This window comes from Babylonia areolata, chromosome 24, assembly GCF_041734735.1.
Source record: "Babylonia areolata isolate BAREFJ2019XMU chromosome 24, ASM4173473v1, whole genome shotgun sequence".
In the NCBI taxonomy this organism is placed as follows: domain Eukaryota; kingdom Metazoa; phylum Mollusca; class Gastropoda; order Neogastropoda; family Buccinidae; genus Babylonia; species Babylonia areolata.
In genome coordinates this window covers 2,453,772-2,466,738 of record NC_134899.1, presented here as the reverse complement: position 1 = coordinate 2,466,738, position 12,967 = coordinate 2,453,772, and the positions used below count along the sequence as shown (strand labels likewise).

Below are 12,967 nucleotides of genomic sequence, written 5' to 3'. Positions count from 1 at the left end.
ACTGTGTGATAAGGAGCAGCTATAGTCAGGTAAACAGTGTGTGATAAGGAGCAGCTATAGTCAGGTAGACAGTGTGTGATAAGGAGCAGCTATAGTCAGGTAAACAGTGTGTGATAAGGAGCAGCTATAGTCAGGTAGACAGTGTGTGATAAGGAGCAGCTATAGTCAGGTAAACAGTGTGTGATAAGGAGCAGCTATAGTCAGGTAAACAGTGTGTGATAAAGTGCAACTGCAGCTATATATAGCAAGATAGTGACACAGCTGTTGGAGGTGTTTAGTGACACAGCTGGTGGAGGTGTTTCCAGAAGAACAAGAAAAACTGTGGCCCCACCAGGAACTCCCTGAACGCAGTCCCAGACCAGGAGTTTGCTCCAAGCCCCAACAAAAAGGGCCGGAAAGAACCTGGCGTTGTGGAGACCCAACCATGCCCCAGCAGAAATGGTTGGATAGAACCTGGCTTTGTGGAGACCCAACCATCCCCCAGCAAAAAGTGTGGGACAGAACCTGGCCTGGAGACCCAACCATCCCCCAACAAAAAGTGTGGGACAGTACCTGGCGTGGAGACCCAACCATCCCCCAACAAAAAGTGTGGGACAGAACCTGGCGTGGAGACCCAACCATACCCCAACAAAAAGTGTGGGACAGAACCTGGCCTGGAGACCCAACCATCCCCCAACAAAAAGTGTGGGACAGTACCTGGCGTGGAGACCCAACCATGCCCCAGCAAAAAGTGTGGGACAGTACCTGGCGTGGAGACCCAACCATCCCCCAACAAAAAGTGTGGGACAGAACCTGGCATGGAAACTCAACCATCCCCCAACAAAAAGTGTGGGACAAAAGAGAGCACTGTGAAGACCCACATTAGTAGTGAGGATAAGATCCACTCTGTGGTGGATGCTGGGGATGTAAGCCACAGCTTTTTTCCTTACTTTCTGTCAGATGAACACAAGACGAACATCATGTTTGGCACTTGTTTTCTGGGGGTGGGAAAACCATGAACTCTGCACTTTTTCTTTGTTTACTGGTAGAACATGTTCCTTTTAAGGGATCTGTTATGTTGTATGTGTGTCTCTATTTGTCTTTTTTGCGGTTTTGCATCTTTTATATCCACAAGAAACCCATTTTGCCACTATTGCAGCTGATTTTGAGTTTGTCTAACAAGACTAACATCACTGATTTAGTTATATTGGTTGAACTTGAAGGCACAAGTGTTAATTCATTCACTCAAAGCATCTTACCTTCTCATAACCTGGTCATAAGGTAGGATTGTGAATTACAAGTGATGTTGTCAGTGGTGGGATGTATGTAGAATTTCATGGAAACTGAGACAGAACAGGCATCAGTACAATCCACTGAGTTCAGAGCATTGAAGATCGCTACTGTGGATTTGTTTCTGGCACTTTTTACTGCCAAGTGGGGCTGTGTTCTCAAATGGTATTCTGAACCCGTTTGTTCCGTGCTCTGGCAGTACCTGTTTTGTTTGTTTCAGTGTACCCTGGTGAAGCCTTTCAGGCAAAGGCTAAAAATTGGAATGTCAATGTGTTTGCTCGTTTGGGTTTTTAGTATACCTACGTTTTCTGAGGTTTATTTCATTTACACTATGTGGTGAGCAGTCATTGCAGCTTAGTGCGAGTATCAGCATGGTATTTTACGTGCATTTGTATCTATAGAACTATGTTCAGTTGTATTTCACTGTGTGTGTGTGTGTGTGTGTGTGTGTGGAGATGTATGAGTGTGTCATTGACAGTGTCTGTGTATGTTTAAGAGTGTGTCATTCACAGTGTCTATGTATATTTAAGTGTCATTCACACTCACAGTGTCTATGCATATTTAAGAGTGTCGTTCACAGTGTCTGTGTGTATTTAAGCATGTTGTTCACAGTGTTTGTATATTTAAGTGTGTCATTCACAGTGTCTGTGTATATTTAAGTGTGTGTCGTTCACAGTGTCTGTGTATATCTAAGTTTGTCATTCACAGTGTCTGTATGTATATTTAAGTGTGTCATTCACACTCATAGTGTCTATGCATATTTAATAGTGTGTTGTTCACAGTGTCTATGCATATTTAAGAATGTGTCGTTCACAGTGTCTATGTATATTTAAGAGTGTCGTTCACAGTGTCTGTGTATATTTAATTGTATCATTTACAGTGTCTGTATGTATATTTAAGTGTGTCATTCACAGTATCAGTATGTATATTTAAGTGTGTGTCATTTAACAGTGTCTGTATGTATATTTAAGTGTGTGTCATTTCACAGTGTCTGTATTTATGTTTAAGAGTGTGCCATTCACTGTGTCTGTATGTATATTTAAGTGTATGTTACTTCACAGTGCTTGTATATGTAGATTTGTGTGTGTGTGTGTGTGTGACCAGGGAGAAGAGAAGACAGAGGAGAAGAAGGGCGGAGGGAAGAAGAAAAGCAAGGTGAAGACAGTGGACCTCCCCATCGACAGTGCTATCCCCCAGCTGTCCAGGGACGTCCTCAACCTCTTCACAGAGAAAGAGGTCAGGGGCCTGCACTCTGTTTTGTCTCTCTGCTGATTTTTGCATTGGTCACAGTGAATGTCTCTGTGCAGGAGCACTGGAGAGAGAGGGAGGGAAGGAAGCTCATCACTTGGATGATGCCAGGATGAACAGAACTGCTATTGGGAACAGAAAGCACTTGATACTGGTGCTGAGTGTACAGTGAAGTTTGGGATAGAAAGTTAATATTTTGAGTGTACAGTGAACTTTGTGACATTAGAAAGCAGTTAGTATTGAGGTTGAGTGTACAGTTAACTTTGTGACGTTAGAAAGCAGTTAGTATTGAGCTTGAGTGTACAGTGAACTTTGTGACATTAGAAAGCAGTTAGTATTGAGGTTGAGAGTACAGTGTGTGACATTAGAAAGCAGTTAGTACTGAGGTTGAGTGTACAGTGAACTTTGTGACGTTAGAAAGCAGTTAGTATTGAGGTTGAGAGTACAGTGTGTGACATTAGAAAGCAGTTAGTATTGAGGTTGAGTGTACAGTGAACTTTGTGACATTAGAAAGCAGTTAGTATTGAGGTTGAGTGTACAGTGAACTTTGTGACATTAGAAAGCAGTTAGTATTGAGGTTGAGTGTACAGTGAACTTTGTGACATTAGAAAGCAGTTAGTATTGAGGTTGAGTGTATAGTTAACTTTGTGACGTTAGAAAGCAGTTAGTACTGAAGTTGAGTGTACAGTGAACTTTGTGACATTAGAAAGCAGTTAGTATTGAGGTTGAGTGTACAGTGAACTTTGTGACGTTAGAAAGCAGTTAGTATTGAGGTTGAGAGTACAGTGTGTGACATTAGAAAGCAGTTAGTATTGAGGTTGAGTGTACAGTGAACTTTGTGACATTAGAAAGCAGTTAGTATTGAGGTTGAGTGTACAGTGAACTTTGTGACATTAGAAAGCAGTTAGTATTGAGGTTGAGTGTACAGTGAACTTTGTGACATTAGAAAGCAGTTAGTATTGAGGTTGAGTGTACAGTGAACTTTGTGACATTAGAAAGCAGTTAGTATTGAGGTTGAGAGTACAGTGAAGTCTGTGCTGTGATCATTTGAAAACAGTTAAATCTTGATGTTGAATGTGTAGTGAAGTTTGTGGCATTAGGAAGCAGTTGATGATGAGTGGATCTGTGAAGTTGGTGGAAGAAGGAAGCTTTGGAGGAGGGAGAGCTGACGTGAAGCAGAACTGATCACCCTCATGATGATATTTGTGAAACAGTGTGCGGAGGAGGGCAACTGATTTGGTGCTGTTTGTGCAGGTTGATGAAATGGAACAGAGGGTATGGAAATGCTTTCAACTTTGCTTTGTGGTCAACAGGGCCAGATGATCATGCAGGACAGACTGGAGAAAGAGCGGGCTGACGCCAAGAATAGTGTGGAAGAATACGTCTATGAGATGCGAGACAAACTGAGCAACGAGTATGAGCAGTATATGAAGGAGGAGGTGTGTATCACCACTGCTGGATCTTAAGTCATGTGTCTGCATCTTCAGTGCTGTGTGTGTATCTTAAGTCATGTGTCTGTGTCTTCAGTGCTGTGTGTATCTTAAGTCATGTGTCTGTGTCTTCCGTGCTGTGTGTATCTTAAGTTTTGTGTCTGTGTCTTCAGTGCTGTGTGTATCTTAAGTCATGTGTCTGTGTCTTCAGTGCTGTGTGTGTATCTTAAGTCATGTGTCTGTGTCTTCCGTGCTGTGTGTGTATCTTAAGTCATGTGTCTGTGTTTTCCGTGCTGTGTGTATCTTAAGTCATGTGTCTGCATCTTCCGTGCTGTGTGTGTATTTTAAGTCATGTGTCTGTGTCTTCAGTGCTGTGTGTGTATCTTAAGTCATGTGTCTGTGTCTTCAGTGCTGTGTGTGTATCTTAAGTCATGTGTCTGTGTCTTCAGTGCTGTGTGTATCTTAAGTCATGTGTCTGTGTCTTCAGTGCTGTGTGTATCTTAAGTCATGTGTCTGTGTCTTCAGTGCTGTGTGTATCTTAAGTCATGTGTCTGTGTCTTCCGTGCTGTGTGTGTATCTTAAGTCATGTGTCTGTGTCTTCAGTGCTGTGTGTGTATCTTAAGTCATGTGTCTGTGTCTTCCGTGCTGTGTGTGTATCTTAAGTCATGTGTCTGTGTCTTCAGTGCTGTGTGTGTATCTTAAGTTTTGTGTCTGTGTCTTCAGTGCTGTGTGTATCTTCAGTCATGTGTCTGTATCTTCAGTCATGTGTCTGTATCTTCATTGCTGTGTCTGTTTCTTCATTCATGTGTCTGTATCTTCAGTCATGTGTCTGTATCTTCAGTCATGTATCTGTATCTTCATTGCTGTGTGTGTATCTTCAGTCATGTGTCTGTATCTTCAGTCATGTATCTGTATCTTCAGTGTCTGTATCTTCAGTGCTGTGTGTGTATCTTCAGTGCTGTGTCTGTATCTTCAGTCATGTGTCTGTATCTTCAGTGTCTGTATCTTCAGTGCTGTGTGTGTATCTTCATTCATGTGTCTGTATCTTCAGTCATGTATCTGTATCTTCAGTGTCTGTATCTTCAGTGCTGTGTGTGTATCTTCAGTGTCTGTATCTTCAGTGCTGTGTGTGTATCTTCAGTGCTGTGTGTGTATCTTCAGTGTCTGTATCTTCAGTCAAGTGTCTGTATCTTCAGTGTCTGTATCTTCAGTCATGTGTCTGTATCTTCAGTGTCTGTATCTTCAGTGTCTGTATCTTCAGTGCTGTGTGTGTATCTTCAGTGCTGTGTGTGTATCTTCAGTGTCTGTATCTTCAGTGCTGTGTGTGTATCTTCAGTGCTGTGTGTGTATCTTCAGTGTCTGTATCTTCAGTGCTGTGTGTGTATCTTCAGTGCTGTGTGTGTATCTTCAGTGTCTGTATCTTCAGTGCTGTGTGTGTATCTTCAGTGTCTGTATCTTCAGTCATGTATTGTCAACTCATCCCTTCTCACTGGAACATTTCCATCTACTATCAAAACTGCAATCATCCGGCCTCTTCGCAAGATATCCAACCTTGATGCAAACATTTTGAAAAAGTATTGACCAGTTTGTGATCTTCCATTCCTGTACAAACTCCTTGAAAAAGCTGTCCTGAAGCAGCTCAACAACCACCTTTGTTTCAACAGTCTCATCCACCCATTTCACTCTGCCTATCGTGCTGACCACAGTACCGAAACCATTCTCCTCCACATCCTGAATAACCTACTGCTAGCGTCCGACTCAGGACAGATCTCTCTACTCACTCTTCTCGACTTGTCAGCCGCCTTTGACACGATAGACCATTCAATCCTTCTTTCCCATCTTCATTTTACATTTAATATCAACGGCACTGTTCTAAACGGGTTCAAATCTTATCTTACTGATCGATTCCAGTCTGTCATTGTTGATCATTTCCAGTCGGAACCCGTTAAAATCAGACATGGAGTCCCACAGGGATCTGTTTTAGGCCCAGTGCTCTTCACACTAAACTGCTCCTCTCGCTGAAATCATCAATCGCCATAATGTCAGTCATCATTCTTATACTGATGACATTCAACTCCGGAAGAGTGATACCCAAAAAAAACTGTCGTCGCTCTTGCAAGAAACATCCAACTGCTTCTTGGACATTCAAAACTGGATGACTCTAAATAAGTTACAATTGAATGCGGACAAAACTGAAGCAGTGATCATAGGAACTAAACAAAAACTCTCTTCCATTACAGCTGACACAATCAAACTTGGCACTACATCCATGCCTCTTTCCAGTTCAGTCAGAAACCCTGGCGCTGTCCCTAACAACACACTATCCATGCAAAAATTTATCAGTCAGACATGTCAGTTCCGCTACTGTCAATTGTGGCGCATCAGTTCCATCCAGAAATATCTGTCCATTGACGCAACATCTAGTTTCTCTCATTTTCTCTCGCGTTGACTACTGTAACTCTCTATTGTCTGGTTTACCTGCTTCATCCATTCAGTCTCTTCAGTGCATACAAAACTCTGCTGCCCGACTCATCCTCAGAAAGAAAAGATCTGAGCACATCACTCCTCTTTTGCAACATCTCCACTGGCTCCATGTCTCACACAGAATAAAGTACAAGATCAACACTCTATGTTATAAATTTATATATTCACAAATCTGCCCCTTCCTATCTCTGCAGCTCAGCCCTCCTATCTCTCCAGCTCACGGGCTGCCTTCACCTCTACACTCCATCTCGCTCACTATGATCGGCTTCGGATCCACTTTGTTTACACATACCCAGATTCAAACACTTTACTGTTGGCCGCCATTCCTTCTCTGTCTCTGGACCTTACAATTGGAATGAACTTCCTCTTTTGCTTCGTCAAGTCTCCACACTCCGCTCTTTCAAGTCTGGCCTTAAAACCCACCTCTTCCCAAAATAGCCCCCCTTGCCTACCTCTTTTTTTTATCTTCAGTTTCTCCAGTTTTAGAGTTATGCATGTGTGTGAATGACTGGTGTGAAAGCGCTTTGATTTGTCTCTGCACAAGATTCAGCGCAATATAAATACTATTATTATTAATATTTATTATTCATGTGTCTATATCTTCAGTCATGTGTTCAGTGTCTGTATCTTCAGTCATGTGTCTGTATCTTCATTGTCTGTATCCTCAGTGTCTGTATCTTCAGTCATGTGTGTGTATCCCCAGTGTCTGTATCTTCAGTCATGTGTCTATCTTCAGTGTCTGTGTCCCCAGTGTCTGTATCTTCAGTGTGTGTATCCCCAGTGTCTGTATCTTCATTGTCTGTATCCCCAGTGTCTGTATCTTCAGTGTGTGTATCCCCAGTGTCTGTATCTTCATTGTCTGTATCCCAAGTGTCTGTATCTTCAGTCATGTGTCTATCTTCAGTGTCTGTATCTTCAGTGTGTGTATCCCCAGTGTCTGTATCTTCAGTCATGTGTCTATCTTCAGTGTCTGTATCTTCAGTGTCTGTATCTTCAGTGTCTGTATCTTCAGTGTCTGTGTCCCCAGTGTCTGTATCTTCAGTGTGTGTGTCCCCAGTGTCTGTATCTTCATTGTCTGTATCCCCAGTGTCTGTATCTTCATTGTCTGTATCCCCAGTGTCTGTATCTTCAGTGTGTGTATCCCCAGTGTCTGTATCCCCAGTGTCTGTATCTTCAGTGTCTGTGTCCCCAGTGTCTGTATCTTCAGTGTGTGTATCCCAAGTGTCTGTATCTTCAGTCATGTGTCTATCTTCAGTGTCTGTATCTTCAGTGTCTGTGTCCCCAGTGTCTGTATCTTCAGTGTCTGTGTCCCCAGTGTCTGTATCTTCAGTCATGTGTCTGTATCTTCAGTCATGTGTCTGTTTTCAGTGTCTGTATTCAGTCATGTGTCTGTGTCTTGTGATGTGCCTGCAGACAAAAAATGAATGTAAAGTTCCAATTCAGTTGGCAGAGAATGTATCTTCAGTGTGTCTGTTAAAAAATGAATACAGTTGTTAAAGACTGGTGTCCAGATGGAAACTGCCTTCAGTGACTGCACAGCATCTTGCCTTGTCCTACTTGCCTTCCCCTGTTAAAGCATTATGAAATATGTGACTGAACAAGCCTTTTTGTGTTTGTGTTGTTCACCCAACATGGTGGATTCATAGCCAAAAGAAAAAAAAGAAGAAACACTGGGGAATAGAATGAGCATTAACTCTTTCATACTAAGGTGCGCTATAGTGTACCTCATGCACACAATGCTTTGTTACTGTGGTACGCTTTTGCGTACCGCAAGTTAAACAAGAGAGGCAAGGCCTTCAAGACTCACTTGTGATACACTTAAAAAAAAAAAAACCACCAAGCTTTTTATGTATTGAGTATAATTTCAAAATGTAATGTTTAAGATGAGAAAGAGCAGTTTAAAGCAAATTAACTCCCCTGCACCAAAACGTTTGCAAAATAAATAAAACTTCCATGCTTAGCAAAAGAAGTTCCTGTTTGAACAGAAAATGATAATAATGACTGCTCTAGCTGTTGGGTCAGAATATCAGATCAAAGTGCCAAGTTTAGAGAATACAAAAAATATAAATATAACAGTAAATGCAGTTTGCATATAATTAGGCTTCATTCTTTATTTTGTGCCCATCCCAGAGGCGCAATATTGTTTTAAACAAGATGACTGGAAAGAACTGAATTTTTCCTATTTTTATGCCAAATTTGGTGTCAACTGACAAAGTAGTTGCAGAGAAAATGTCAATGTTAAAGTTTACCATGGACACACAGACACAGACACACACACACACACACACACAGACAACTGAACACCGGGTTAAAACATAGACTCACTTTGTTTACACAAGTGAGTAAAAAAATTGTAGTTCATAGTTTAACAGTCTTGTGAGAAACTAAAAGGCACAGCACTGTTCTACAGTCACCCAAAAGTGTACCTGTAATTTTATTGTGGTTGAGAATGCCTTTGGTTGAGTACAATACATGCGAACGTACAGTTACCCAACTCTGCCTTCTCGCTTGCTTGCTCAATTAGATGGCGTCTCTGTCAACTTCGGCAAGTACTGTGGCTCGAAGTCCAATGCAAACTGATTCTATAGTGGATATCCACTGTGCACTGTATGCATTGGCCCATTCAATTGGTACAATTAGAAAGTGTCTATGGTTACAAAAGACCACATTTATAAATTTTCTATTATATGAGAAAAACTCACCCCCTGTATGTCAGTTGTGAAAATATGGAATTTTTTTTCAAAATATGATAAATCACCCAATGATTAAGTGAGTGCTTTAAAATTGCCAAATGTTAGTCCATTCTATTCTTTATATTAACTCAAAATTTCACAGCTGTATGTACATGCATTCTTTTTTCTTTTTTTTTCTCTCTTGTAACATAAACGGCCAGTACAGAGAGTATAATGAAGGAAGTCATCGGGCAGTATAGAATGAGTTAACAGTATTCTCAGCATAGTGAGTTTTGTTTTTGTTTTGTTTGTTTTTGTGCTCGTTTGTTTGTGAGTTAATGATAAATCGCTTTACTTCCATTGTGCATCTCTCTCTATAGCTTTGTCAAATATGATGGATATGTTGATTTATTTTTGGGAATGCACAGGCTCCATATGACATAATGTGGTGTGTTGAGTATGTGTTGTGCTACATGCATGTATGTGTTGTGTATGTGTCATGATGTGTATGTGTACAGATGTATGTGGTGTATTTGTGTTGTGTGTGTGTTGAGATATATATCATGTGGTATGCATGTGATGTGTATGTGTAGAGATGTATGTGGTGTGTTGTGGTGTGTGTGTGTGTTGAGATATATGTGGTATGTGTGTGTTGTGATATGTATGTGTAGAGATGTATGTGGTGTGCTGTGGTGGTGTGTGTGTGTTGAGATATATGTTGTATGTGTAGAGATGTATGTGGTGTGTTGTGGTGTGTGTGTGTTGAGATATATATGTGGTATGTGTGTGTTGTTATGTGTATGTGTAGAGATGTATGTGGTGTGCTGTGGTGGTGTGTGTGTTGAAATGGGATGTGGTGAGTTGTGTGTGTTGAGATGAGACATGGTCTCTTGCAGTGTGTTTGTTGTGATATGTGTTTTGAGATGTGATGTGGTGTTTGTTGTGATGTGTATGTGTCGAGATGTATGTGGCATGGTGTGCTGTGTGACATTGTGTGGCATGTGTTGTGTGTTGAGGTGAGACGTGTGACATTGTGTGACACAATGTGCTGTGTGTTGAGGTGTGATGTGATGTGCTGTGTGACATTGTGTGACACAATGTGCTGTGTGTTGAGGTGTGACGTGATGTGCTGTGTGACAGTGTGTGACATGATGTGCTGTGTGTTGAGGTGTGACGTGTGACAGTGTGTGACATGACGTGCTGTGTGTTGAGGTGTGACGTGTGACAGTGTGTGACATGATGTGCTGTGTGTTGAGGTGTGACATGATGTGCTGTGTGACATTGTGTGACACAATGTGCTGTTTGTTGAGGTGTGACATGATGTGCTGTGTGACATTGTGTGACATGATGTGCTGCATGTTGAGGTGTGATGTGTGACAGTGTGTGACATGATGTGCTGTGTGGTGAGGTGTGATGTGATGTGCTGTGTGACATTGTGTGACACAATGTCCTGTGTGTTGAGGTGTGACATGATGTGCTGTGTGACATTGTGTGACACAATGTGCTGTTTGTTGAGGTGTGACGTGATGTGCTGTGTGACAGTGTGTGACATGATGTGCTGCATGTTGAGGTGTGATGTGTGACAGTGTGTGACATGATGTGCTGTGTGGTGAGGTGTGACGTGTGACAGTGTGTGACATGATGTGCTGTGTGTTGAGGTGTGACAGTGTGTGACATGGTATGCTGTGTGACATAGTGTGCTGTGTGTTGATGTGTGACATGGTGTGCTGTGTGACGTGTTGTGCTGTGTGACATGATGTGCTGTGTGACGTGTTGTGCTGTGTGACGTGATGTGCTGTGTGACGTGTTGTGCTGTGTGACATGATGTGCTGTGTGACGTGTTGTGCTGTGTGACATGATGTGCTGTGTGACGTGTTGTGCTGTGTGATGTGTTGTGCTGTGTGACATGATGTGCTGTGTGACGTGTTGTGCTGTTTGACATGATGTGCTGTGTGATGTGTTGTGCTGTGTGATGTGTTGTGCTGTGTGACACGATGTGCTGTGTGACTTGATGTGCTGTGTGACGTGATGTGATGTTTTGTGCTGTGTGACGTGATGTGCTGTGTGACATGTTGTGCTGTGTGATGTGGTGTGACGTGTGCTGTGTGATGTGGTGTGCGGTGTGACGTGGTGTGCTGTGTGATATGTGCTGTGTGACGTGTTGTGCTGTGTGATGTGATGTTTTGTGCTGTGTGACGTGACGTGTTGTGCTGTGTGACGTGACGTGTTGTGCTGTGTGATGTGATGTGTTGTGCTGTGTGACGTGGTGTGCTGTGTGAAGTGGTGTGACGTGACGTGGTGTGCTGTGTGACGTGATGTGTTGTGCTGTGTGACATGATGTGATGTGGTGTGCTGTGTGACGTGATGTGCTGTGTGACATGATGTGCTGTGTGACGTGACGTGCTGTGTGACATGATGTGCTGTGTGACGTGACGTGCTGTGTGACGTGACGTGGTGTGCTGTGTGACGTGGTGTGTTGTGTAAAGTGATGTGGTGTGCTGTGTGACGTGACGTGTTGTGTGATGTGATGTGGTGTGCTGTGTGACGTGATGTTTTGTGCTGTGTGACGTGATGTTTTGTGCTGTGTGACGTGATGTGCTGTGTGACGTGACGTGGTGTGCTGTGTAATGTGACGTGGTGTGCTGTGTGACGTGACGTGGTGTGCTGTGTGACATGACGTGGTGTGCTGTGTAATGTGACGTGGTGTGCTGTGTGACGTGACGTGGTGTGCTGTGTGACATGACGTGATGTGCTGTGTGACAGGACCGGTCGGCCTTCAGCCAGCAGCTGGAGGAGACAGAGAACTGGCTGTACGAGGAAGGGGAGGACGAGAACAAACAGGTGTACGTGGACAGACTGGCACAGCTCCAGGTAAATCTACATAGCTCTCTACAACATCATTCAGCTGTATCATCATGCAGTCTGGCTCTGATTGGTCGACATAGTTGATAACAACAGCTGCAAGGCTTTGCACATGGAAATCAGCATGAGAAGTATGGGTGAAAACACTTTATAGATGGTTAAAAAAAGAATGAGAGGCACAAAGTACTTTTCAGAAGTGGTAACCCACATTTCTAGAAAGGTGCTTAAATATCTCTCTCATACTTGACTTATCATTTACTGGGTCCATCAGTCAACCTTCTTATATCCTGTTTACTCTTTGCAGCATTGTGCAGGTGTATGAAAATGATTTTTTCCCCCTGCTGTTGTTGGGGTGTGTGTGTGTGTGTGTGTGTGTGTGAAATCTTCCTCTTAAACCTGTTATTTCCACAGTGATGAGACAGCCTTACAGTAGAAGGAATGACATCCTCTTAAACTTATTTCCTCGCTGAGGGAGAGAGAGCATTACTGAAGAAAAAATGATGTCCTCTTAAACCTGTTCTGTGTCACAGTGAAAACAAGACACACCTTACCACCTTTCACCTCCAATCAGTTCACAGTGAAGAAGAAGTCATGTTGTATGTAGTATCAACTCAGACCAAGATGGTATATTGTCTCATCTCAGACCTCCAGACAGTTGTCAGTAAAAAAAGAAATGATGAAGTGCTTTGGTTGTTTGGCAAGTAAAAAGTGACAGGAAGTTGTCCATGAGTGTTGGTGACAGAGGCAAGTGTTTGACATGCGAAACATGGCAGGATGTTTTCTGTGGTGTTGACAGGAAGTGTTTGACATGTAAACGGTGATGGCTGATGTGGGTGGTGTTGACAGAAAGTGTTTGACATGTGAATGGTGATGGCTGATGTGGGTGGTGTTGACAGAAAGTGTTTGACATGTGAATTGTGATGGCTGATATGGGTGGTGTTGCCAGAAAGTGTTTGACATGTGAACAGTGAACAGGATGTTTTCCATGGTGTTGCCAGGAAG

The 12,967-nt window shown here is 42.6% G+C and overlaps 1 protein-coding gene across 1 annotated transcript in view; it reads left to right on the top strand.

Moving 5' to 3' along the window:
* LOC143298498 (heat shock 70 kDa protein 4-like) overlaps positions 1–12,967 on the top strand; it is a 47,499-nt gene that overhangs the window by 23,788 nt on the left and 10,744 nt on the right. Inside the window, exons 13-15 of the mRNA XM_076611315.1 lie at positions 2,374–2,505; positions 3,831–3,956; positions 11,867–11,974. Coding sequence (XP_076467430.1) covers positions 2,374–2,505; positions 3,831–3,956; positions 11,867–11,974 — 366 coding nt within the window. The remainder of the gene's footprint in view (positions 1–2,373; positions 2,506–3,830; positions 3,957–11,866; positions 11,975–12,967) is intronic.